At 50.4% G+C, this 26,320-nt stretch overlaps 1 protein-coding gene across 1 annotated transcript in view; it reads right to left on the reverse strand.

Moving 5' to 3' along the window:
- Nucleotides 1-9,528: 9,528 nt before the first annotated feature.
- LOC119268572 overlaps nucleotides 9,529-26,320 on the reverse strand; it is a 23,218-nt gene continuing 6,426 nt past the window's right edge. The window contains exons 2-10 of the mRNA XM_037550229.1: nucleotides 18,566-18,609; nucleotides 16,276-16,399; nucleotides 16,125-16,203; nucleotides 15,393-16,033; nucleotides 14,226-14,481; nucleotides 13,881-14,151; nucleotides 11,187-11,339; nucleotides 10,227-10,712; nucleotides 9,529-10,114 (exon numbers count right to left, since the gene is read on the reverse strand). Of these exons, the coding sequence (XP_037406126.1) occupies nucleotides 9,833-10,114; nucleotides 10,227-10,712; nucleotides 11,187-11,339; nucleotides 13,881-14,151; nucleotides 14,226-14,481; nucleotides 15,393-16,033; nucleotides 16,125-16,203; nucleotides 16,276-16,399; nucleotides 18,566-18,609 (2,336 nt within the window). The 3' untranslated portion in view covers nucleotides 9,529-9,832. The remainder of the gene's footprint in view (nucleotides 10,115-10,226; nucleotides 10,713-11,186; nucleotides 11,340-13,880; nucleotides 14,152-14,225; nucleotides 14,482-15,392; nucleotides 16,034-16,124; nucleotides 16,204-16,275; nucleotides 16,400-18,565; nucleotides 18,610-26,320) is intronic.

Consider the following 26,320-nt stretch of genomic DNA (forward strand, 5'->3'; position numbering starts at 1 on the left):
ATACTTCAAAACTCATGTAGGGCTCAATATCATAGGAGGCACACATCAATCATGGCAAAAATGAAAAATGAGCAATTGCTGATAAGAGACTGAAACTGTAATAAACTAGCACTCTTCCAACAACATTTAGGGCATCAAGATGAGCTCAAATGAACATGATGCAATGATATGAAATGAAGTACTCGTCAAGATAAACATTTCGATATGCTAGACGCACGAATCGGAGCAACGGTTGCAGAGTTATGACATGCGGAAAAATGCTAAAAATATCTGAGATTAGGTCAAAAAGTCAACCGATCCGAATCCTAGATCTGGATCGAGCGCGATCTTCGAGGTTTGCCCCCGGGGTACTGTTCGCCGGAGAGGAGACCTGAGGTCACTGGACTTGGCGAGGGCGTCGGGGGGCAGCGAGGAGAAGGCTGGACGGCGAGGCGGCGGCGTCGGCGGTGGGAAAGACGTCCGCGGGGCGGCGCGCGGCGAGCCGGAGACGACGGCAGCGGTCGCCGGCGTTGGGGAGGCGCGGCGGTCGGTGAAGGTGCGACGGAGGGCGGTGGACGGCTCGGTGGCAGCGCGCGCGATGGGGAGGAGCGACGCGGGGCGCGGACGGATGGGCCTCGGGAGGGCCCGGCCTGGGCTCTCCGGGCCGGCGATGTGGGCGCGGGGCACGGGTGAGTCGCATCGCGACACGTGGCGGCGGCAGGGGCAGGTCGGACGCGTCCGGCCTGGCGGACTTCGTCCGGCGGCGCGAGGAGGGGGAAGCTAGGTTAGGGATCCGGATTTCGGGGGAGAGGGACCTTTATATAGAGGTAGAGGGACCTAGGAGGCTCCAAATTGAGCACGGTTTGCGGCCACATGATCGTGATCGGACGGCCTAGGTGATGGAGGAGGTTTAGGTGGGTTTTGGGCCACTTTGGAGGGGTGTTGGGCTGCAACACACACGAGGCCTTCTCGGCTCCTCGGTTAACCGTTGGAGTATCAAACGAAGTCCAAATGGCACGAAACTTGACAGACGGTCTACCGGTAGTAAACCAAGGGCGCTTGGCAAGTCTCGGTCCAATCCGAGAACGTTTAATACCCGCACACAAAAAGAGGTAGAAAGGGGTACCGGAGGACATAGGAGCGCCGGAATGTAAAACGGACAACGGGGAAAATGCTCGGATGCATGAGACGAACACGTATGCAAATGCAATGCACATGATGACATGATATGAGATGCATGACAAAGACAAAACAACACGAAGACAAAACCCAACAACGAGGAAATATCATAACTTAGTGCCGAAAATGGCAAGAGTTGGAATACAAATATGACAGGTTACATACGGGGTGTTACAAATATTTAGCACACACTGCTTCATCCATGTCCAGCATTTCCATCGCCATCTCATAACTCTCCACCCATGAATCCGGTTGCAAATCAGCGGTGTAATTGGGCACCTTACGAGGTCCCTTAAAATCCTTGGGCAGTCGTACATTACGCAAAGCGGGGGTAAGACACGGCACCCCTAAAGACCTGAAGACCACGCCGGGCTGCACTGAGGTGGTAGGGCGAACCGGAGTAGGTTGACGAGCGGCGTGCAGAGCTGCCAACTCGGCTTCTCAACGTGCACGACCATGATCCAGCACATCATGCACATTAGCGCCACCACCTGCCGGGTTGTGTCCTCGCGGCGAGTTACGGTGACGTGCACTGCTTGATAGGCCGGTTCATCCTCAACGTGCCTGTTGTAGCTTCGACTCGGACGAGGGGTGGAATGAATCCTCTCGCGACTATGCGAATAAGCCTGCTGCTGGTTTAAAGCTGTTTGGAGGAGCTCTCTAGCCCGTCGTGTCTCAATCGCCACTGGTGACTCACCGTCAGTTGGGAGGGCTGCCAATCGTGAAGCGGTGGCCACAATGTTGTCCAACGGGTTGGTGTAATGCCCCGAGGGCGTCAGAACATACTACAACACAACGCTGTTCTGACGAGGTGGGTTCATCGTGCGTGGTTGAACCGGCGCTCCTGTTCCCAGCGCCTCCGTCCGGTTTACCACTAGCTGGTTACTTGTTTCGGATCCTGGCGTGTTGAAGAGATTTCTTGACTCATAACCCGGCGGGAGGTCCGACCGGTATCTCCTTCTCATGACCTCATCTGAGGCATTCTGGTCCAACCTAAGCCGGTAGGCCTGAGCTTCCAACCTGGCCTGTTCTATAGCCATCCTGGCGTTCTCTGCTGCCAGGTCCGCTTTAGCCTGAGTTATCTGATTTTTCACCTTTGCAATCTCCGCATTGTGCTGATCTCAGGCTATCGCATCCACCTCCGCGGCCATCAATGTTGCCAAAGCGTCGAACAAATCAGACAAAACCTGAGCGGGAGGCGGCGCAGAGCCCCCTGCTCCTGCTGGCGTTGCTGTTGCTGAACCAGAGAACATCGTCGCGACGATAGAAGAGTGTTGCGCCGGTTGTGTGCCGACCATGAAGACCGTGACCCGGCTTGGCAGATCGAGAGGGTCCGGAATACTGTTGCCATCGGAACTCCCACTAATCCGGCCGTCCTGCAGCTGATATAGCGACTCGATTTCCTCGGTCGAAGACTCGTCATCAGAAAGGACAACGGCTTCCCCATCAGATGTCGGTCCATCTTCATATTCCGCTCCATGGATGACACCTACGAAAACATGCCTTGGTGCGGGCTGAACCAGGGTAAGGCTTGCACGCTGAGCTGTCTCGATGATGTCGGTGCAGGTGTCCGGCTCAGGGCCCGGTTCGCCGATCTTTCCGATGAAGGCGTGAATTCCGCCAAAGGGGACCCGGTACCCGTATTCCACTGAACCAGCCTCGGGACCCCATCTTGCGTCGTCGATGTAGAGCTTGCCGTGACGACTCTTCGTCATCTGGTCCACAACATATCCCTTGAGTCCTTCGAAGCTGCCCTTCAAGAACTCAAAACCATCGTGCGATAGCCCCACGGTGGGCGCCAACTGTCGTGGGGTTGTCACGGCAGATGTCCTCATGAAAGGACTTAGTCGTGGAGCCATCGCTACGGGTTAGCTTAAAGGGGTTAAACCGGACAAGGGAGACGAGGATTTTTATACTAGTTCGTCCCCTTTGATGAAGGTAAAAGACTTCGTCTAGTTGTGTTGGTATTGCTAGGGTTTCGATGACCAGGGAGCGAATCTGCTTTGCCCAGCTCTCGAGTTGTTGTGTCTTGTCCCTAAACCGCTGCCGGGTCATCCCTTTATATACATAGGTTGACGCCCGCCGGTTTACAGAGTCCCGAGTCCGGATCATAATCGTGTCTGGCTTGGTCTCTATCCTTCCTATTTTACAATGCAAGTTACATAATAAGGTCAGTTTACATCTACAGGCCTTAACTTGCCTTCGGGCCTTGGGCCTTCGTAAAGCGCCATCATTCTTAGGTCCTCATGGGCTTCTAATCTTCATAAAGTTAATTCGGCTACTCCTGGCCGGTTTACGTCCAGTAGTAATATCCCCAACACCACAGGATATGTGTTTTTCTTGGAGCGTCTTGTATGCTTTGAGTCTTTGCTTTTTAGTTTACCACAATCATCCTTGCTGTACACAACTTTTGGGAGAGACACACATGAATTGGAATTTATTAGAATACTCTATGTGATTCACTTATATCTTTTGAGTTGGATAATTTTTCTCTAGTGCTTCGCTTATATCTTTTAGAGCACGGTGATGGTTCTATTTTATAGAAATAATTGATCTCTCATGCTTCACTTATATCATTTTGAGAGTCCTTTAGAACAACATGGTAATTCACTTTGGTTATAAATTTTAACTGCTAAGAGAAGTTGGATGCTTGATAGTTGTTTTGAGATATAAATGTGGTAATATTAGAGGTGTGCTAGTTGAGTAATTGTGAAATTGATGAATACTTGTGTTGAAGTTGGCAAGTCCCGTAGCATGCACGTATGGTAAACGTTATGTGACAAATTTGAAGCATGAGGTGTTCTTTGATTGCTTTCCTTATGAGTGGTGGTCGGGGACGAGCGATGGTCTTTTCCTACCAATCTATCCCCCCTAGGAGCATGCGCGTAGTGCTTGGTTTTGATGACTTGTAGATTTTTGCAATAAGTATGTGAGTTCTTTATGACTAATGTTGAGTCCATGGATTATACGCACTCTCACCCTTCTATCATTGCTAGCCTCTTCGGTACCGTGCATTGCCCTTTCTCACCTTGAGAGTTGGTGCAAACTTCGCCGGTGCATCCAAACCCCGTGATATGATACGCTCTATCACACATAAGCCTCCTTATATCTTCCTCAAAACAGCTACCATACCTACCTATTATGGCATTTCCATAGCCATTCCGAGATATATTGTCATGCAACTTTTCACCGTTCCATTTATTATGACACGCATCATCATTGTCATATTGCTTTGCATGATCATGTAGTTGACATCGTATTTGTGGCAAAGCCACCATGCTTAATTTTTCATACATGTCACTCTTGATTCATCGCAATCCTGGTACACCGCCGGAGGCATTCACATAGAGTCATATTTTGTTCTAAGCATCGAGTTGTAATTTTTGAGTTGTAAGTAAATAAAAGTGTGATGATCATCATTAGAGCATTGTCCCATGTGAGGAAAGGATGATGGAGACTATGATTCCCCCACAAGTCGGGATGAGACTCCGGACGAAAAAAGGAGGCCATAAAAAAAGGAAAAGAAGGCCCAAACAAAAAATGGAGAAAAAGAGAGAAGGGACAATGTTACTATCCTTTTTCCACACTTGTGCTTCAAAGTAGCACCATGATCTTCATGATAGAGACTCTCTTATTTTGTCACTTTCATATACTAGTGGGAATTTTTCATTATAGAACTTGGCTTGTATATTCCAATGATGGGCTTCCTCAAATGCCCTAGGTCTTCGTGAACAAGCAAGTTGGATGCACACCCACTTAGTTTCTTTGATGAGCTTTCATATATTTATAGCTCTAGTGCATCCGTTGCATGGCAATCCCTACTCCTTGCATTGACATCAATCGGTGGGCATCTTCATAGCCCATTGATTAGCCGCATCAATGTGAGACTTTCTCCCTTTTTGTCTTCTCACACAACCTCAATCATCGTATTCTATTCCATCCATAGTGCTATGTCCATGGCTTGCGCTCATATATTGCGTGAAAGTTGAAAGAGTTTGAAAAGGCTAAGTATGAGACAATTGTGTGTCTTGTCATCGGGGTTGTGCATGATGGAAGCATTTTGTGTGACGAAAATGAAGCATGGCCAAACTATATGACTTTATAGGGATAAGTTTTCTTTGGCTATGGTATTTTGATAAGACATAATTGCTTGATTAGCATACTTCGAGTATTACTACTTTTATGTCAACAATAAACTTTTATCTTGAATCTTTCGGATCTGAACATTCATGCCACAATAGAGAAAAATACATTGAAGAACTTGCTAGAAAGCATTCCACATCAAAAATTTTGTTTTTATCATTTACCTACTCGAGGACGAGCATGAATTAAACTTGGGGATACTTGATACGTCTCCAACGTATCTATAATTTTTTATTGTTCCATGATATTATATTATCTGTTTTGGATGTTAATGGGATTTATTTTACACTTTTATATTATTTTTGGGACTAACCTATTAACCCAAGGCCCAATGCAAATTGTTGTTTTTTTGCCTATTCAGTGTTTCGCAGAAAAGGAATATCAAACTGAGTCCAAATGGAATGAAACCTTTGGGAGCGTGATTTTTGGAACAAACGTGATCCATAGAACTTGGAGTGGACGTCAAGAAACGGACGAGGAGTCCACGAGGCAGGGGGCGCGCCTACCCCCCCCCCCCCCCGGGCGCGCCCTCCCCTCTCGTGGCTCAACTGACCTACTTCTTCCTCCTATATATGTTCACATACCCCGAAAACATCCAAGAGCACCACAAAACCCTATTTCCACCGCCGCAACCTTCTGTACCCAAGAGATCCCATCTTGGGGCCTTTCCGAAGCTCCACCGGAGGGGGCATTGATCACGGAGGGCCTCTACATCAACTCCATGGCGCCTTCGATGATGTGTGAGTAGTTTACTTCAGACCTTCGGGTCCATAGTTATTAGCTAGATGGCTTCTTCTCTCTCTTTGGATCTCAATACAAAGTTCTCCTCGATCTTCTTGAAGATCTATTCGATGTAACTCTTTTTTGCGGTGTGTTTGTCGAGATCCGATGAAATGTGGGTTTATGATCAAGTCTATCTATGAACAATATTTGATTCTTCTCTGAAATCTTTTATGCATGATTGGTTATCTTTGCAAGTCTCTTCGAATTATCAGTTTGGTTTGGCCTACTAGATTGATCTTTCTTGCAATGGGAGAAGTGCTTAGCTTTGGGTTCAATCTTGCGGTGCTCGATCCTAGTGACAAAAAGGGAAATGACACGTATTGTATTGTTGCCATCGAGGATAAAAAGATGGGGTTTATATCATATTGCTTGAGTTTATCCCTCTACATCATGTCATCTTACCTAAGGTGTTACTCTGATCTTATGAACTTAATACTCTAGATGTATGCTAGATAGCGCTCGATGTGTGGAGTAATGGTAGTAGATGCAGGCAGGAGTCGGTCTACTTGTCACGGACGTGATGCCTATATACATGATCATGCCTAGATATTCTCATAATTATTCGCTTTTCTATCAATTGTTCGACAGTAATTCGTTCACCCACCATAATACTTATGCTATCTTGAGAGAAGCCACTAGTGAAACATACGGCCCCGGGTCTATTTTCCATCATATAAGTTTCCAATCTATTTTATTTTGTAATCTTTACTTTCAATCTATATCATAAAAATACCAAAATATTTATCTTATCATTATTATCTCTATTAGATCTCACTCTCGTAAGTGACCGTGAAGGGATTGACAACCCCTTTATCGCGTTGTTGCAAGGTTCTTATTTGTTTGTGTAGGTACGAGGGACTTGCGTGTGGCCTCCTACTGGATTGATACCTTGGTTCTCAAAAACTGAGGGAAATACTTACACTACTTTGTTGCATCACCCTTTTTTCTTTAAGGGAAAACCAACACAGTGCTCAAGAGGTAGCGTGGTGCGCAAGGAGAGCGGCTTACGGAGAGAGTTTTCATCCGACTTAATTTAAACATTTTCCTTATTCTATTCCTGGTTTTTCACCCAACTGTCTGGCAGCGACGTGACCCAGTACTCCTAAATTCCCACCACACGGCCGAGGCACGGGCATGTCCCACAAAAAACTACAACTGAACACAATTTTTTTAAACGAAGGCAAATTTTTTGCCTCATTCATTGATTAGGAAGAAGAGAGTTGCTTCGTTAATTTACGAAAAACTAGGCGAAAACCGTTACATGCTTGGCCCCGAAGGACAACCAAGCCACAACCTCATGATACAAGCGGACTACTCCTAAACCATAAGACCAGAAGACCACAAAGAAAGATAGACAAAAGCCCCCATCGCACCATCCCTACAATCCGCTTGCGCATGAAATTCAACTTCACAAGTGATCCCCCACATATCGAAGGTAATTAGAGGACCCAACATCAGCAAAGGCCACGAACCTGAGCACACATGTGATGACATGTCCAGACACCGAGAGTTATCCATCAAGCAATTGCCGACACCTTTTCTATAGCGCCACTCTTCTTGCTTGTGCACTTGTTTGATTTCTCCTTCAAGATGACAGGACGAGAGCTAGCACCACCACTTTTCTTATCCTTGATGGCCTTCTCCTTGAGGAGACACCCAATCTTCTTGCCAGATCCAGGGTTAGCAGTGTCCAAGGTAGCGAGGGAATCGCAAATCTCTTTCGCTATGAGAGCCCCAGGCACATGATCCATTGCTCTGGGTGCGAAACCACATCACCTACAGGAACCACGCGCCCAATGGACTCGGACGAGCAAGACATTGCAACATCCGAATCCCCCTTCTCCTCGAAGTTGAGCATCTGGCTGGGCTCGAGGGGTGGTAATGGCCGTAATGCCACAACCGAGATCTCGAGGGGGTCCACCTTCAGTTGCTCGATGGACAGAGGCGGAGTCGACTCCCCACACAGCTCCAGAAGCTCGGGCATGATCTGTAGCACCGAAGCCACAACCACATCAATGCACGAACCCTCAGAGGCAGATAACAGCGATCTGACCCCAGCACGAGAAACATCCATGAAGCCCATCTCCATTCTCATCCTCAAGGTTGACATCGGGCCCAACCAGGGGGTGCGAGAGCCCACTCAGAACAGCCTCAGCTTGCTCAAGAAAGTTCCCCATCTAAAGCATCCAACCTTGCATGGAGTCAACGACATCGCGCAGAGGTCAAACCGTTTCCTCGAGTCGAAAGGAAGCCATGTTGAGGAGCTCAGAGCACAGCAGCTCTGCTTGTCCCTCCATGGCGGACCGCAACGACACATCTACCATGGCCACAGAGGCAACAGGAGCAGAAACAATGGATGCCCAAGAATCACGACGAAACGTCTTGGGGAGGAGTGGGGCTTCTATCTAGGCTTGGCGAGGAGCCGGAGCTTCACGATGCCCGGCGACGGGGCAGGTCAAAGGCGATGTGGCAAGACTTGCCAACAAGCTGAGCGGACACTGACATCCGCGCGCGCGGTGGCCGTTCTCAAGGCACCGGGAGCACCTAAAGGGGTCTTTGCAATCCGCTGCATGATGCTCATGAAAAAGGCATCTACAACATCAACCATGAAGCCAAGCCGGAAGGGGACGAGGAGCCACTGCAGGAGCCGGCGGCGTTGAATGACACGGGCCTCGCCGCGGCAAAACCTTCCGCCAACCCCCACAAGCCTCTGCCTCATGCACCACGCATGGCGAGCGGGCGGAACTGAACACAATTAGCCCGGCAACTGAAAAACTATAACTGAACACAAGTAGTCTGCCCGTGAAAAAACTACAAACAGTGAAGCAAACAACCCAGCAAGAACAAACGAGGTTTCATCAAATAAATTACTCCATCAGCGTTGATCAGGACGCCAAAATGGTAGCCAATGCCATTGCGTTGTCTTGTGAGCCAGTTAAGAGCAGCACTGTGTTGATTTGTTCAGCGCCATCCCGCGTGATGGAGCTGGCCACAACTGATTGTAATACTTTGCTTTGCTCTAGGGTGTTACAAAAGAAAAAAAGGTCTACGAACTTGGCCAGTCATACCCTGTTGTGGATGTAGACGTCATCAACAAAGACAAAGTACACAAACTCTAGTCAGCTCAGCCAGAATTGTGTTCATAGCACTGAAGATGAAGGATAACATACTGCAACGCAGGAAGGGTTCCAACTGCACCGGGAAGCGACCTGACAAAACTCCACATCAATCTGGCAAAGAGCATCTCTAGTCTAGATAAAATGTGGTTAACTTTTTCAAACTCTGCAAGACGTTAAAGGATTTAGTCAAAGAAAAAGATGATCTTCAAAGCCGAAGCTGCCTTCCAGACGTCCCTGAAATGCAAATATTTCACCAATAATCATTCTGACGCTTCCAGCGCCCAGGAGACGAGCAGGAGGCAGCAAATGAAGAATGAGCGAGGCATCAACAGAAAGTGGTGTAAGAAGCAGCTCCTGTTAGATGAGTTAGGTCTTACTGTTACAAGAAAGCAGCTCACTATCGAGTAGAACTCACGAGGATGATCTGAAACTAGTCTCGAGACACACAAGTGAGAAAGAAGAGAGAAAAGAGAAAAAAAAGGAAAACCAACATACTTCAAAACTATAGAAGCGCATCGACCTCCCCTTCTTGGCGAGGTAGCTCAGCTGGTCTGTTTGCTTCATGGCCCATGCCAAGGTGCGCAGATAGCCTAGAAGACGCTTCTTCTACAGAAGCACAGACCTACATCTTAGTAGCTGTGCTGCCACATGTGGTGTGATGGCTGAGACGGGGGAGTCTGGGAGCTGTTCAGGCTTCCCTCCGCAGAGTTCTGCGGGTGCTCCTGCTGCATACCATTCTGCGACTGGTAGAAGCTCGGGTACCCAAGACCACCGTACTGAGAGGGCTGTTGCACCTCACGGAAGCCACCCTGCGCGCTCTGGCCCTGGAAGCCATAAAAGTTACCAGGTGGAACAGCTGAAACAGCTCTTGAACCAGCAGCTCCATGAAGCCACATCGCTGAGTTGTCGCTCTGAAAAGAGCCACAGATGAACGCCCCAGAATGAAATGAGCAAATCCTCAGTGGTACAGAACAAGTATGCCAGAATTTCAAAAGCTAGACGAAAGAATGTAGCACCCTTTACCTGCTGTAGGGCCATGTAGTGATTGGCCTCTTTGAACTGTGAACTTAAAGCTTCATCAATCCCCATAGTCGTGGCAGGGGAGGCACTCTGGTTTTGGCCAAAATTCGGTATATTACTTGAGCTTCCAAAGCCTCCATAACCAGAGACTGCTGATGAATGTTGTGGTGGGCTCGTGACAGGAAGGCCACTCTTGTACTGCGGCATCGAGTATTTCATAGCAGATCCAGGCACTGCAGCAGCACCACCATCAGATTGATGGAAAGGTCCATTACTTGAATACGCTTGCTGGAAGGCTGGTGGTGGTACATAGTAGTTTTGAGGCAAGTATGGATAGCCGACTAAACTGGCAAAAGGCCCCAGGGGTAGAGTTGGCTGAGAGTACGGATGTAAAGATAATTGCTGAGGTTGAGGTAGCCCTGATGGAATGCTCGTACTGGGAGGATTTTGTGTAGATTGAGTGTTGGAGAAACCCCCTTGGTTTAAATTCTGCAAGAATATTCACAAAAAACTGAAACTCAGAAAAACAGAAGTTCAAACAGCAGCACCTAAATGTTAATGACACACGCCATGATAGTGTTATTTCTCTTTTCTATTCTTGACCACCTCTCTTCACTTCACACTGGAGCTGCCCCGTCATATTGCAGAAGATTAGAAGAACATCCAAAACAATATAGAAGAACCTTCCAGTTGGAAATTTGGTACCAACGAAGATATTATGCTTATGCCTACCAAAATATTTTATGAAATCACTACTACATTCATTGTCCAAAATAAGTTCCACAAAATGATCAATATAAGTTCCACACAGAAAAGATGCATCTTCGCACACTACTACATTCATTGCCCAAAATAAAGGGCGTGACTTCTTTCTAAACTTCTGAACTAAAACTATTACATCTGACTTCCTTCAGAACAAGCGCACCAACATAAAAGAGGAAACGATGCAAAGATTGTAGTTACCTCTTGCATGGAGATTGGGTAACTGGTAGTTGGCACAGCTGGGTTATATTTCATAGCTGACTGTGCTGATAAAAACGGTGAAAAGTCAAAATCCCGGTGCTGGGTAAGATTTGACCCCAAGAAGTTGCTTTGCAGAGTGTTAGCTTGCTGTGCCTGTAAGTGTAAAACAGAAGGAAAATTAGGAGAAAGGCAATACAACAAAGAAATACAATCCCATCCCACTCACTACTGTAAGAAATTCGTTGCCGAGTTTGAGAGGATTGATTTAATTTCAGATGCCTTCATATATTAACAATCACATTGTCCAGGAACCAGCACAATTAAGGTAAAGAGAAGTCGTACATAAATATAACCAGAGCAGCATGCAACAAAAAATATACATTTTACGCCATTCACCAAGCAGACACAGATTCTACTCCATCCGTTCCAAAATAATTGAAGTTCTATGATCTTTCATTTTTCTAAGTCATTAAAGTTGACTAAAGTCTAGAAAAATCAGCAACTATCTACAATATCACATATATATAATATGAAAATATATTTCATAACGAATTTAATGAAGTAAATTTGGTTTTGTAGATGTTGATGTATTTTTATATAGACTTGGTCAAACTTAATGAAATTTGACTTAGGACAATCCTAGAACTTCAATTATTTTGGAACGGAGGGAATACATCATTATATATCTTTTGCTAACTTATAAGTTGGAGTTGGTGGTTGCAGTGTCACACCTCCTACCTCTCCACTGTGCAACGCCCCTACTAACCTTACAAATCAAACTGGGCTCACATCTGATTGTGATTAACCAACAAATAAAGCTTCACAATATTCTCAACCTAAAAGACTAGCTCGAGTACGTATGTAGCACCATCCCCTCAGTTATCCATGCCACAACACCGAAATCCTCTTCTTTGGTCCTTCACTGTGCAACGCCCCTACTAACCTCACAAATCAAAGTGGGCTCACATCTGATTGTGATTAACCAACAAATAAAGCTTCACAATATTCTCAACCTAAAAGACCAGCTCGAGTAAGTATGTAGCACCATCCCCTCAGTTATCCATGCCACAACACTGAAATCCTCTTCTTTGGTCCTTCACTGAGCCCACAGAGTGCAATCAACAGCTCTCTCGACCCTTTGTCGAGCACTAGAGCAACATTGATCTGGGCGAGGATGCACGCCAGAGAGAAGGCAGATGAGACACTCCCCTACTTTGAGCCATCACTACTAACAGATCTGCAAATGTATGTATATATCAATAGTGCAAGAACCTCCTAGCGGAGTGGAAGTGAAGGAAGAAGCCTGGGTATGTTGCTTGTTCCAAACATCAGCAAGGTATCTCAAATCACTAATTCGCATGGCCCTGCATTACTATTTCTTGCACAAGCATCGATCTCTAAAGAAGAGAATAACATATATCTCGAATTCTTGATAATTTGGTTGTCGATTGATGGATTTTAGGCCGATTGCAAACTGATTTTCTTCAATTTTGAGACAAATAAATTGGTATTCCTCGGATCACCAAAAGTTTAAACATCTCAGTTAAAATTTTGAAAAGAATGTAAACCCTGGCAATGTCCCCAAGGCAAGCCCCAGAGGCTCTCATCAAGCACTCGCGTCTGTGTCTTCACAACAGCTAATAGATCGCCATTGTAAGAGGAGGGGCACCACATACAACATGGAGCACAGGTGGAGAGGGTCAAGTTCATCCTATAGGAGTTGTGCTTGCCACAAACCTAACTGCATTGTTCATCTCATGGAAGAAGTGAACACGCTCAAGTGATACGCTTAGTGTGCCGCCATATTGCTAGAGCAAAGAAAACTGCAGTACAGACTCACCAGAGCTAGGAACGTGCACATGTAACATCGAAGGTGTGTATAGCTAGAGCAGGATGATGGCGCAGCCACGATAGAGCTGGAGCGAGAACCTAGAGGTAGCAAACAGGGAGGAAGGTGACAGTTAATCGTCTTCTCACGATTTGGGGGTAAAGAAGAGGACGGGTGGCAGAGAGAATGGTTCCCAAGTGAGAAAAGGATGTCGTGCCTCTCGCGACCCTTCCCAAAACAGCATGATCTTCGTGCTTGTGGGCACGTACAAAATAGAACCACTCTTGCACAGGTATCTTTCCCATTAGTGATCCAGCGGCTCTACCATTTCAGTACTAGATAAAGCTAACCTTACATCAATAAACGTGTAAAAACTTGAAACCAATCTAGCTTTTTTAGATTATATATTAGTCTGGTCTACGATTTACATTGATTGTTATGCCTATGCAGTTCTAAATGCAGTGCATGTTTTTCATGCCGAAGCTACAAACCAACCTTATATGTAGCACATTCGTCTAGGAATAACAAAGACCCTTTTGTAACAGTTACAGCTTACATATGTACTCTAACAAAACTCAATAACAAGCTAAACATGCAGTTCTAAAGCTTCAGCAAGTCCCAACGTCATGAAAGTCTTATATTAGTCCCAGACTCCCACACGGTGCCTATGCTATCATCAAGGTGATAAATCAAAAGTTCAGGTGCTAAACATATGATGAAAAGATAAGTTTTATTGGTTCCCTATTTCCCTTTAGAATGAAACTACCCACTATGTTCATGACGGAAAGATAAGTTTATTGGTTTCCCTTTAGAATCAAACTACCCACTGTATATGTGATCCCATATCTTGAAGAAGACAACTATACCAGCAAGCTTGAAAAATGAGAAAGCTGTTGTGCTTGAGCGTTTCCTTGTTGGCTCTCCATTATACTTGGCTGTGTTGTGTTCGGATACACATGATCTGAAACTGATGGTGGGTTATACTGAAGACCAGACACATCTAGAGCACCTTGCATCAGTATATCAGGCTGCGAAACTGAAGGGGCATCAATATTCTCAATGTTGGTACCTATTCTGGTTTCAACATCCTCATTTGCTGATGACTGTAGAGCACCATTGTCATAGTAATCTTGATTCCTGTAAGAAAGGTGCCATAAGACAAGATGCATTTTGTGTCATGAGTAGGAACATAGCAGGAAATTAGTTTGCACCTGATATCTATTTGATCAACTGCTGGAGTTTCATCTGAGTTGGGCACCTCTTCCATACTATATTTAGGGACCTTGGATGGAAGCAACCCAGAGAAGGCACCAGATTCAAAACTACCAAAGCTCAGATGCGCGCAGTCTGTATTTTCAAGTTGTGGATTATCATCAGCAGAATTAGCTGCTGCTAGATCTTCCTTTTGCAAGCTTAGATGCTGAAAGTTCATTGCAGCTGAGTCCACATCAACGTTGGAAACCTCAACTGCAAACGATTGCGTCATGATTCCTTATTAGTAATTATATATGTTATATGTTATAAGTATAAAAGAACAGTGTTTAAGGCAATAAGGATAAACAATATTTTCACTTGTAAGGCAATCTGCATATACAAAGAAAAGTTTGTTAGTGAATGAACATAGAAAAAAGGACTAAACAATATTTTCACTTGTATCGGCAGCACATAAAGATGATGTGTAGAACAAATAGTAAGCCAGTAAGGCAATCTCCATGTGTAGCAGTTTTGCAAAACTGCAACCACCACAGCATCCATGAACATGTGTCACTTTACAGCATCAAAGGGCAAAACGGAAAGTACAAAGCTGAGCAATGAGCGGCTACTGGTTTTCGTTTTCTATGCAAAGGCAATGCCATTAAATATTGAATGACATCCCTGGGAGCCACTAGACAGTATGCCTGATCCATGTTTATGTGATGTCGTACTACAACAGAAATATGCACTTGATGCTCAACGTACTTAAGGTGGTTGGCTGGTCAGGGGTGGGGGTGCCAAACGCCCAAACATCAGACTAGCCAGTTGGAGGAACATTTCAACCTCCCCAAGGACAGCTATCACCTACTCCCTCAGTCCCATAATATAAGAACGTTTTTGACACTATACTAGTCAGTCCCATAATATAAGAACGTTTTTGACACTACACTAGTGTTAAAAACGTTCTTATATTATGGGACGGAGGGAGTATCAGATAACAGAACAGTGTTTCCTCACAAAGAAATACAAAGATCATTCTATTTATTATCCAGCCTCCAAAAAGTATGAGCATCTACCTTGTGACAGAAAAAAATAGAACACATTGGTAATTGACTTTTAAGACGCATAACCAGAAAAGGAAGTTCCATTGATCACAAGATTTGCTATTTGAGATCTATACTAACCTTCATCGGCAAATGAGTGCATTTGAGATTGGTATGTACTTGAGTTCTGCAACAATTCATCACCGAATTGAACTTTGTCGTGAAGAACTTCCGAGTGTCTCTCAGAAGGTATTGCTGTCTGCTTTACAATTGAGGTGTTATCTTCTGTGTGAGACTTCTCATGCAAGTTAACGGCGTCAGCAACCAGCACTGATGACTCCAATGATGCCACAAATGATAATGGGCCGCCAGATGGCTCAGGGGCTGTGAATTGATTTTGTGATGGTGGTCCGTCCTGTGGAAACCAAACATTTTCATGTGTTTGGTGGCTTTCTGCCGAAGCGTGATTAGAATTTATAAATTGGGGAATGGGATCTGGAAGAGCTGGAAATCCTTGGTCAAATGTTGTCGGGGCGACTGTGCTTGCGGATTGCTTTGTGTTATGGTTCGTTTCATTTGACAAAGATGGGTTTTGACCAGCAAATGCTTTGTCTGCCGTAGCCGTAGACTTGCTAGAAGACCTTCCTTGAGGTCTGCCCATTTTAACTATATCAGCCATTGACATCTGACCAGGCACCCCACACCAATTCTGCTGAAATCCTGACGATGATTGTGATGCTCCGCATAATCCATCAGGAACCACGTCGTTGTTTGCAAAGGAACTGCAACATAGAAAGCAAAAAGGTCAGTTAACAATAATAAATAAAACACAAATAGACCAGCAGGAACTTCTACATCTTCAGCCTTCATTACCTCGGAACTGTTGGCTTCTGAGTGGAATTGGTTGATGGAACACCAGGTCCCAATATTGATGACCTTGAAGCCACGTTATCTAGTAGGATTGAAATGAACATGAGAAAAAGAAATGTGAAAACTCATGGATACAAACATTATTTTATCTTACCAACTCCGCCGGATACAGACCGAACTGAACTGCTTCGGTTAGTACGATCTGTGCCAACTCTAGCAGCACGACTGTTTGAGTTATTTGCTCCTCGGGATCTTGGCTCAGGTGTACCTTTATTCACCTGTGTGAAATTTCAATACATGCTTGATGTAAGTTCTCAAGACTAAAGCATGGCATGGTAAATCAATAATTAGGAAATTAGTAGGATATTTAAACTTTCTAACACAAAAGTTTACCAACAGTGAACAGATTAAATGGCTGATATATTGACAAATTATTAATGCTTTCATTCATTGTTAGAGTACGTAATGGGCCTAATGGCCTGGACAGTATAGCCCGTTAGTCTTAGGGTTAATTAGAGATAAGGGTCGCTTGCTTAGGGGTCAAGTAAGCCTTGCTTGGGAGTCAAGTAAACCTCTCTATATAAAGAGAGGAGATGTATCAATCTAATCAAGCAAGAATTAAGAAGGAAATCCCTTCCCTCTTGCCCAGCCGTGGGCAAAAAGGCCCCATGGCCGGCCCTCTCGCGCCCTCCTTCTAGCAGCCACATAACAGTTTGGTATCAGCTAGCTTCGGTTCGATCATGTCTTCACCGCCGCCCAACCCGTCCGCCCCCGTCGTCCTCACCCCGGAGGAGGTATCCGGGGCGCTGCGGGACATAACCTGGGCGGTCCAGGAGATCCGCCTGTTCTTGGCCGGGTCCTACGGGCCGCACCCGGCTGCGCCGCCCATCACCGCCACCGCGCCGCCGTGGATGCCGTGGCAGCCGCTGCACTAGGCGGCCTCCGCCGCGCTCGCCAGGCCGCTGCAGCTACCATCCACCGCCTCGCCCTGGCTGCAGTGGCAGCCGCCGCTCCTGGCGGCCTCCGTCGCGCCCGGCACTCCGCCGCAGCAGCCGCTGCCGCTGCCCCAGGGCGTCCCCGCCGCGCTCGCCGGGCCGCTGAAGCTGCCATCCACCACCACCGCCGCTGCAGCTGCCATCCACTACCACCACCTCCGCCGTACCCGGCGCTCCGCTGCAGCGGCCACCGCCGGTCAGCTCCGGCCCTGCATCGACCGCGCCGGCGGGAGTCCCGATCCACCAGATCAAGTTCCCGCCGTCGCCATTACCACTTCCCCAGGGCGTCCCCATCCAGCAGATCAAGTTTCCGCCGTCGCCGTCACCGCTTCCGGCTTGGATCACTACCCGCCACGTGTCAGCAGCGGTGAGGCTGCAGGCTGCTGCGCGCGGCCTCCTAGCGCGTCGGCATGTGCGGGAGATGTGTGGTCTGCAGCTACCGCTCCTCCCAGCTGCGCTTCGCTACGCAAAGGACCTCGATCTCGTCCGCTGCGTCGGGGATCTTGGGCATACTGTTTTCCCCTCGGGCAGCGACCTCTCTGCGACATCTGCGGTTGGGGGGGCGCACCCCTCCTCGTCATTCTCCATCGCAAGCCCTCCACTCTTCTCTGTGCGGCGCAGACCAACAGCCGCCCGGCAGGGAGAAGGCAGGGTGTCACCGACAGGAGCGCACCGCGTAGCACCACTACATTCCGCCGGCCGCCGCGAGGGCGCCTCTGCTGGTCGCTCTTGCAACCACTTCCTGGTGGCCATACACATGCGCTCCTTTTGTCCAGATGGTGTCCATGGGTCCAGGTGGCTGTACACGTGCACGTCCGACGTGCGGATGGTGTCCACTTTATGTTTAGGGGTCCAAAATAAAGAGTCCCAGTCCATTTCAGGTTGAGAGTAATAAAACAAGCCGAGATGTAAAAGGCTTGTTTTTAGGTGTTAGGTTTGTGTTGCGTCGAGTCATGGTTATAAGTTGGTTAGGTTGCAGCTCGAGGACAAGCTGCATGTCTAGGTGGGGTGTAGTGTTAGAGTACGTAATGGGCCTAATGGCCTGGGCTGGCGGTATAGCCCGTTAGTCTTAGGGTTAATTAGAGATAAGGGTAGCTTGCTTAGGGGTCAAGTAAGCCTTGCTTGGGAGTCAAGTAAATCTCTCTATATAGAGAGGAGATGTATCAATCTAATCAAGCAAGAATTAAGAAGGAAATCCCTTCCCTCTTGCCCGGCCGTGGGCAAAAAGGCCCCCGGCCGTGGGCAAAAAGGCCCCCGGCCGGCCCTCTCGCGCCCTCCTTCTAGCAGCCACATAACATTCATCCTAGTAACTAAAATTATATGGTCAATAGTAGATTAGCTACAAGCCTTCTTTTCATTTTGAAGAGCTGGAAGACCCTACTAAAAATAATATTAGCTACAAGTTTGCAAAGTGGCACAGATGCAAGTTGAGTATCATATTCAACTGACCTCCTTTTTCTTATCGCGCTTGTTCTTTACCTCTTGAAAAGTATCTGGAAAAAGATAGGCAATGTGTGAGATGCCTTACATGAGAGGACTACTAGGACTATGAAATAACATCAGATCAATCTCAAACTGCTGTTAGTATTAACTTCCTGTCATGCCAGGTAAATCAAAGAAAGACGGTCATGTAATTCAAATAGTAAAATAGACGAGGCAATAATTCACTCAGTATATCCACAATGTTCAGTCAAAATCTTTGGATTAATAAAAGGTTGATGATACAAATTAAAGAAACCCTGTGGTAGCAATTGGGCTGTACCCCCCCTCCCCGAGGCCATGGCGACCCCCAGTGCTGACCCTGCCGACCGCCGGGCGACCCCCTCCGACGACCGCGTGTCCCTTGGCGGCCGCTGGTCCGACTCGGAGGGCGAGTCCTCGACGCGCTCGTACAGCGATGTCGCACGCTCCCCGCCGGCCGCCCCCACGCCGCATGCGCTCCCAACCCCCGCTCAAGCCGCTGCCACAGCTAGGCAGCCTGCCGCGAGTCGCCTCGGCCCCCGCTCCGAGGTTTTTCGCGCCCCTGGCGGCGTCCAGGTCGACGCGGAAGGCTACCAGCTTCCGCGGCGTCGGAATCGCCGCCGCCGCCCTCGCCAGGAGGCCGTGCCTTCCCCTCCTCAGCCCTGACGACGCAGCCCCTCGCCGGAGGAGGTCGCCGGCCTCTGCTTCCGCTGTTTGGACCACCATCATCGGGTGCGGGACTGCACCAACGACGTCCGCTGCCGCCGCTGCCTCGAGTCCGGCCACGAGTCGCGCGCCTGCGACGCCCGGCGCCGGGAAGACTCCCGGGCCGACTCCGGCCGCTCGGGCCCTGCTGTTCGCGGGGCTGCGCCTCGGGCCACAACGCCGTCGCCGCCACCACCTGCTGCTCCGGTGGTCCGCGCTCCCTTGGCTCCCGCCCCCGCACCGGTGCGGGTCATCATGTCGCACTCGGTTGAGATGGAGGAGGCCGAGGTGGTTCTCACCCGCGCGATGGTGGCCTCCATTACTGGCAACAGGTCACCCGTGTCCGCTGCCGAGGTCGCCGACGTGCTCATTTCCTCCCTCGAGCTCGTCGACGGTGACTTCACAGTTCACGTCCATCACCCCGAAGATTTTCTGATCCTCTTCAACTCGTGCTCGACCATGGATCGCCTCAACGGTGATCACTTCATCCGCTCCCCGCGGTTCTCCCTCTCCGTGCGACCCTGGAGCAAGCTGGCTCATGCGGGCTCCGGCCAGTTCGAGCACCGCGTCGAGCTTGAGCTCCGGGGCATCCCCGCTCAGGCATGGCACCTCTCGACGGTCGAGCATATTCTTGGGGAGAGCTGCTGGATTGAGAGACTCCACCCCGGCACGCGTTCTAGGGCTGATTTGGCCGTCTTCCGGCTGGCGGGGCGCACGCATGATCCTGCCAACATCCGCCGCGCCGCCATCCTGGAAATCGTGGAACAGATCCCCACGCGCGTGGGCTCGGAGGCGCCTGCCATTCGGACCCTCACCTACCCGATTTCCATCGCGCTGGCCCGTGCGGAGAGGATCGACGCCCCAGCTCCCCGTGCTGGCGCTGGCGACGGACCGGCCGGCGGTGGCGCCGGTGATGGCGACGGCCCTGCTCGTGGCAGGGGCCCTGGCCGTGCGCGTCGCCGCGGCCACAAGCGTCGACGCTCGGAGGCGCCGCCGGCCGGCCGGGCTGATGGCATGGCCGTCGACTCCCTGGGGTGGCGGGTTGGGAACCGCGCTGCGCGCACCGACGGTCTGTCCGTCGCGTCTGCATGGCCCGCGCCGCCCACCGCGGTTGCGCCGCCGTCCGTACACCGTCGCGGCTGCGCCATAGAGTCCTGGCCTGGGCAGCGTGGTCAGCTGGAGCAGCAGCGCGATCAGCATGGCCCCACCAACATGCGTGGCCGCGCCAGAAAAGGGAGGCGCAAAAGAAAGCCAAAGCAAGCTTTGGCGGTGGCCCAGGCGGGCAGGGCCTCTGTTGCTGCAGGAGATGACGGAGATGCGCGAAGGACGCCTGTCGGTGGCCCCCCGCCTGGCCCCTCGGCTGCTCCAATCCCCAGCGTGGAGCCAGGCCACGGACCAAGTGGCACGCCCACATTCGCGGAGAACACTCCGGAAGGATCCCGAGATTTGAATCTCACACCATCGGATGCCCTCGAGGAGGATTGTATGGGCCCTGGTTCTGATGCTCCTGATCCGAGGAATTGTCGGGATCTGCCCGATATGCGCGTGGGACCAGCCTCACAGCCTGTGCCGGCCTGCTTGTCGGGGCAAAGCGGCGTCTCGCCTGCACCCCCACCTGACGACGGCCCTGTCCCCGCTGACCGGTCCTCCGGGCCCCATGCGCGCGTCGTGGGTGGAGGAGAGGAGCGCCCCACCTCGTCCCCCCAGGCCAAGGCCTCTCTACCGCCCCAGGCCCAGCCCATTGAGGACACTGGGCTCTCGCCCCAGGTGACTATTCTGCAGAGGCCACAAAGCCCGATCACCGCAACGGGACTCAACTTGGAGGCCCGCACGCCTGCGAGGGCCCAACTGGGGACGAATCTGCCTGCTGCCGAGCGCTTCGCATCCCCGCCGATCACCATGCGCCGTTCCCGCGCCCGTCCCGCTGCGCCAAGCTCCCTAACGTTGGGGGAATTTCTGGCCGCCGCCACCAAGCACATCGATGCGGCCCTGCCGACGCCTGGGAGGAGGCCGCGCAGGCCCCTGAACTTCTCCCCCCGTCGCGACCGCTCGGCTGCCACTGCCCGCCCGGCGGCGGCGCCACCCACTGCCGAGAGACGTGCGCAGGTCCAAATCCTGCGCACCCTGGGGATCATTGGGACGAATCAGAAGATAACCCCCGCCGAGATGAAGGCCTACGATGGCATGTTTGCGATGCCCATCCCCTCCGAGTGCTCAAGGCCATGGCCGCGTTGGTCGACCGCGAGATCCCAGCATGCCTATCCTGCCCGCCGATCGCGCCAGCACATGTCGAGGTCGCCTGCACATCCTAGGCGGCTCCTGCCCGCTCCCCGTCGATCCACTATCCATGGATCACGGCCTTAAGATTGCTGTATGGAATGTGCGCGGCCTGAATTCGCGGAGCCGGCGCACCGCCATTCGCTCGCTGTTGGATACCACCGCTGCCTCCATTGTGTGCTTGCAGGAAACTAAGATGGAGTTGCTTTGTTCGTCTGTTGTTCTTGACACCCTTGGTTCAAAGTTTGATGACTACACATACCTCCCAGCTCTTGGCACGCGGGGCGGCATCTTACTGGCTTGGAAGAGCAGGGTCGTGACTATCACGGACCCGTTGTTCACCACGAATGCCCTCTCGGCCAAAGTGGCCACGGCCTCGGGCATCCCTTGGTGGCTCTCTGTAGTGTATGGACCCCAGGACGACGCGGACAAAATTGCGTTCATGCTTGAGCTGCGGGAGATTCGTGCGGCCTGTCCCGGGCCTTGGATGCTTTGCGGAGACTTCAACCTCATCCTGCGCGACGTGGACAAGAACAACGGTAACTTAAATCGTCGTATGATGGGCAGATTCCGTCGCCTCGTCAATGACCTTGCGCTTAAGGAGGTCTACCTCAACGGGCGTCGCTTCACGTGGTCGAACGAGCAGTCCCCTCCCACTCTTGTGCACCTGGATCGTGTGCTCTGCACCTTGGACTGGGAGGATGCTCACGGCGAATGTCACCTTCCCTGCCTTGCGTCGGTCATCTCGGACCACTCCCCCCTGCTGCTGGACTGCTCCCCCATGCTCACGGCGCATAGACGTTTTCATTTTGAGGACTTCTGGTTGAGGCTTGATGGGTTCCACGACACGGTGGCTGCAGCTTGGGGCTCGGTCCATGACCCTGACCCCTTCCATCGATTGATGTTGCGCTTCCAGGCCACGGCGCGCAGACTCACAAGCTGGAGTGCCAAGAAGACAGGCAGTATTCGCGACAAGTTGGCCATTTCTCGTGAGCTCATATCGCGCTTTGACAAGGCCCAGGAGGATCGAGCTCTCACTCCGGAGGAGGATTGGCTGCGAAAGCGCCTCAAGGTCTCGTACCTTGGCCTCGCTTCGTTGGAGCGCACCATCGCCAGGCAGCGCGCCCGCATCGCCACGCTCAAGGACAGCGACGCTAGCACGGGATTCTTCCACCGGCAATGCTCCTTTCGCCGTCAGAAGAATCGAATCTTCAGCCTGGCCGTGGATGGGCACACGCTCACCGACCAGGACGCGATGGCGCAGGCTGCTTTCGAGCACTTTGGCGAGATCCTGGGCACGGCCGCCGACCGCGACCTTACGCTCAACCTGGAGGGGCTCATTGAGCCTTGTGATCTGGCGAGCCTGGACGCTCCCTTCAGCGTGGAGGAGGTTTGGGACGCGATCAAGCGCCTCCCCGCTCGCAAGGCACCTGGGCCTGACGGCTTCACTGCGGAGTTCCTGCGAGCTTGCTGGACCATCGTTCGACAGGACCTTATGGATGTCTTCCAGCAACTGTTCGAGATGCAGGGCCGTGGCTTTGGCAAGCTCAACCAAGCCCTCATGACCCTTCTGCCCAAGCGCGCCGACGCCCAGCAGCTCCGCGACTACCGCCCGATCTGCTTGATCCATATCGTGGCCAAGATATTCACCAAGGTCCTGTCTCTGCGGCTTGCCCCCAGATTGGATAGCCTGGTCAGTCGCAACCAGAACGCGTTCATCACCGGCCGGAGCCTCCATGATAACTTCATCCTCGTGAGGCAATCTCTCAAATTGCTGCACCAACTCGGAGCTCCGCGGATCATGCTCAAGCTCAACCTCACGCGCGCCTTTGACTCCATATCTTGGCCATTCCTCTTTGAGGTTTTGCGCCAATATGGGTTCGGGGACAGATTTCGGGAATGGCTTGCGATCCTGCTTTCGACGTCCAGCACCCGTGTCATGATGAACGGCGGGCCAGGCCCCCCGATCTGGCACCGTTGTGGCCTGCGCCAAGGCGACTCCATGTCCCCCCAGCTGTTCGTTCTCGCTGTGGACACGCTTGGGCGGTTGATGCGCCGAGCGCTCGATGCCGGCATTCTGCAGCAGTTGCACCCCCGACGCCCAATCCCGGCGATCTCCCTCTATGCTGACGATGTGATGCTATTCTGTCATGCCACGCCGGAGGACACTGCTGCCATCAAGGGTATCTTGACCCTGTTCGGCAAAGCGAGCGGGCTGCTGGTTAACTATGCGAAGAGCTCTGCCACCGTCCTGCACGGTGACATGCAGGGACAAGAGGTGATCGCCCAATTGGGTTGCCCGGTGGTGCAGCTCCCCATCACTTATCTGGGCATCCCGTTGTCGACGCGACGGCCTTCCGCCGCCCAGTTGCAGCCCCTCGTTGATACGGTGGCTGCCCGGCTTCCTACCTGGAAGGCGTGGCTCATGAACAAAGCAGGCGTCTTGCCCTTGTCAAATCGGTCCTCAACGCAATACCAGTGCACCAGCTGCTCGCGTTCGCTCCCCCGAAGAAGACGCTCAAACAATTGGCGAAGATCCAGCGAGGCTTCTTGTGGGCTGGGCGGGCCGTGGCCAACGGTGGCCATTGCCATGTCAACTGGAGCCGTGTGTGCCGTCCTATCGCGTATGGTGGGCTGGGAGTCCGAGACCTGGAGCGCGCTGGCCTCGCGCTACGATTGTGATGGCTCTGGTTCGCCCGCGTCGATCTAGACCGTGCCTGGCAAGGTCTCGATCTGCAGTTCTCTCACGAGGAGCGCGCGCTCTTCTTTGCCTCCACTACCATGATCATTGGAAGTGGCTCGACGGCGCTTTTTTGGGAAGATCGCTGGATTGGCGGGCAGTCTGTAGGTGAGATAGCTCCCCTACTCCACCAATGCATTCCCAAACATCGACGCAAGGCCAGGACGGTGGCTGAAGGGCTGGCGGGTAACTCTTGGGCACATGATATTCAAGGGGTCTTGGGTCTGCACGAGATCGGACAATACTTACTGCTATGGCAGGCTGTGTGCCACACCATCCTGACGAACGAGCCGGATCGCCTGCTCTGGAGGTGGACCACCAATGGCACCTACTCGGCACGCTCATGTTATGCGGCCAGTTTCCAGGGATCCACGCGGTGCCATTCTTGGAAGTTGGTATGGAAGAGTTGGGCGCCTCCACGGGTAAAAATTTTCCATTGGCTCGCCGACCAGGATCGCTGCTGGACTGCTGAGAGGCTCGCGCGACGTGGCTTGCAGCATCACCCTCGATGCCTCCTTTGCAACCAGGCCGTGGAAACTATCCAGCACCTGCTGCTGACCTGCCCCTTTGCACGTCAGACCTGGCACATTGTCCTTGATTGGTTGATTATTCCGGTCCAAATCCCCGATCAGGAGCACACGGTCACGGAGTGGTGGCTGGGCGCGAAAGAGCTCGCGCCGCCGGCGCATCGGAAGGCCCTCAAATCCATCGCGCTTCTTGTGCCCTGGATGCTCTGGACGCACAGGAAAGCCTGTGTTTTCGACAACGCCACGCCATCCATCGAATCACTAGTGGTTAGGATCAAGGACGAGGCCCGGTGTTGGGCTGAAGCAGGAGCCCAGGGACTTCGGGTTGTTCTGCCCACAACCTGGGATGTCCACTGATTTTGTGCTTTTCTTTGTACTGCTCACCTCCTAGGAGGATTGGTCTACCTTTTCCATGAAATGAAATGCAAAGGTCCTTTGCGTTTTCTCGAAAAAAGCAATTGGGCTGTTGTAACAAGAATGAAATGGGAGGCACCAAGCCACTAAGGAATTAGGCCCCAGTTCCTTGCATGAAAGTAAGACACAAGTGCTAGCGATCTTAAGGTATGTAAATGGACAAAGTGCAAAGTCACATAGGCAACTACGAGCAATAAATTAAATAAGATTCCAGCTCCCACACACACAAGTCTCATCTTTCCTCGCGAATTTAGGTATTTTACAACTTCCAAACTCAAGGTACCTCTTACAACAAATGACAAGAGATGCAAATAAGGATCATGAGTGATAAATAATGAGCCAAAGAAAATGCCAGTCAATAGTAAATGGTAACCAATGGAAAAAGAAAAGCACTAACCAACAGGAGAAATCAAGTAACTATCTATATCAATATAAAAAGACCCAAAGGATCAGATCCAATCAATCTGGGCCATTAAACCATGCTAATCCAGTGACCTAGATTGCTCCAATGGTGAGCGCTCAACATGTTTAGCATGCAATTAATATCATACTAAATTTGAACGTATGTGCTAATCATATAATTAACATGTGATTGATATCCTACCTAATATGAACGTGTAATTAATTTCTTCCCAGATATCAATGTGCATTGCACGTACGCATTTACTAGTTCTGTTAAAGACAAATAAATGAAAAAACAGAGCATGTGAGTCTCAAACCATAAACATCACTTTCAGCCTCTCAGCGGCTACTGCGAAGACAGAAGACCAAACCATGGAAGCAGCCAAGGCAGTACTATTTCACCGTTTCAGATCTGTCTTGGACAGTTTAAGCTTTTGTATAAGCTTCAATAGCACATATCCAGGGGAGACAGCTTGAACATCTCAAAAGAAATCTGAACTTATACTTGTGGGTTATTCAAGAACAAGACTAGTCTCCTTCCAAACAGAAAGATCTGTCTTGGCCAGTTTAAGCTTTTGTATAAGCTTCAATAGCACATATCCAGGGGAGACAGCTTGAATATCTCAACAGAAATCTGAACTTATACTTGTGGGTTATTCAAGAACAAGACTAGTCTCC

Source organism: Triticum dicoccoides, chromosome 3A (assembly GCF_002162155.2).
Source record: "Triticum dicoccoides isolate Atlit2015 ecotype Zavitan chromosome 3A, WEW_v2.0, whole genome shotgun sequence".
NCBI classification, from domain to species: Eukaryota; Viridiplantae; Streptophyta; class Magnoliopsida; order Poales; family Poaceae; genus Triticum; species Triticum dicoccoides.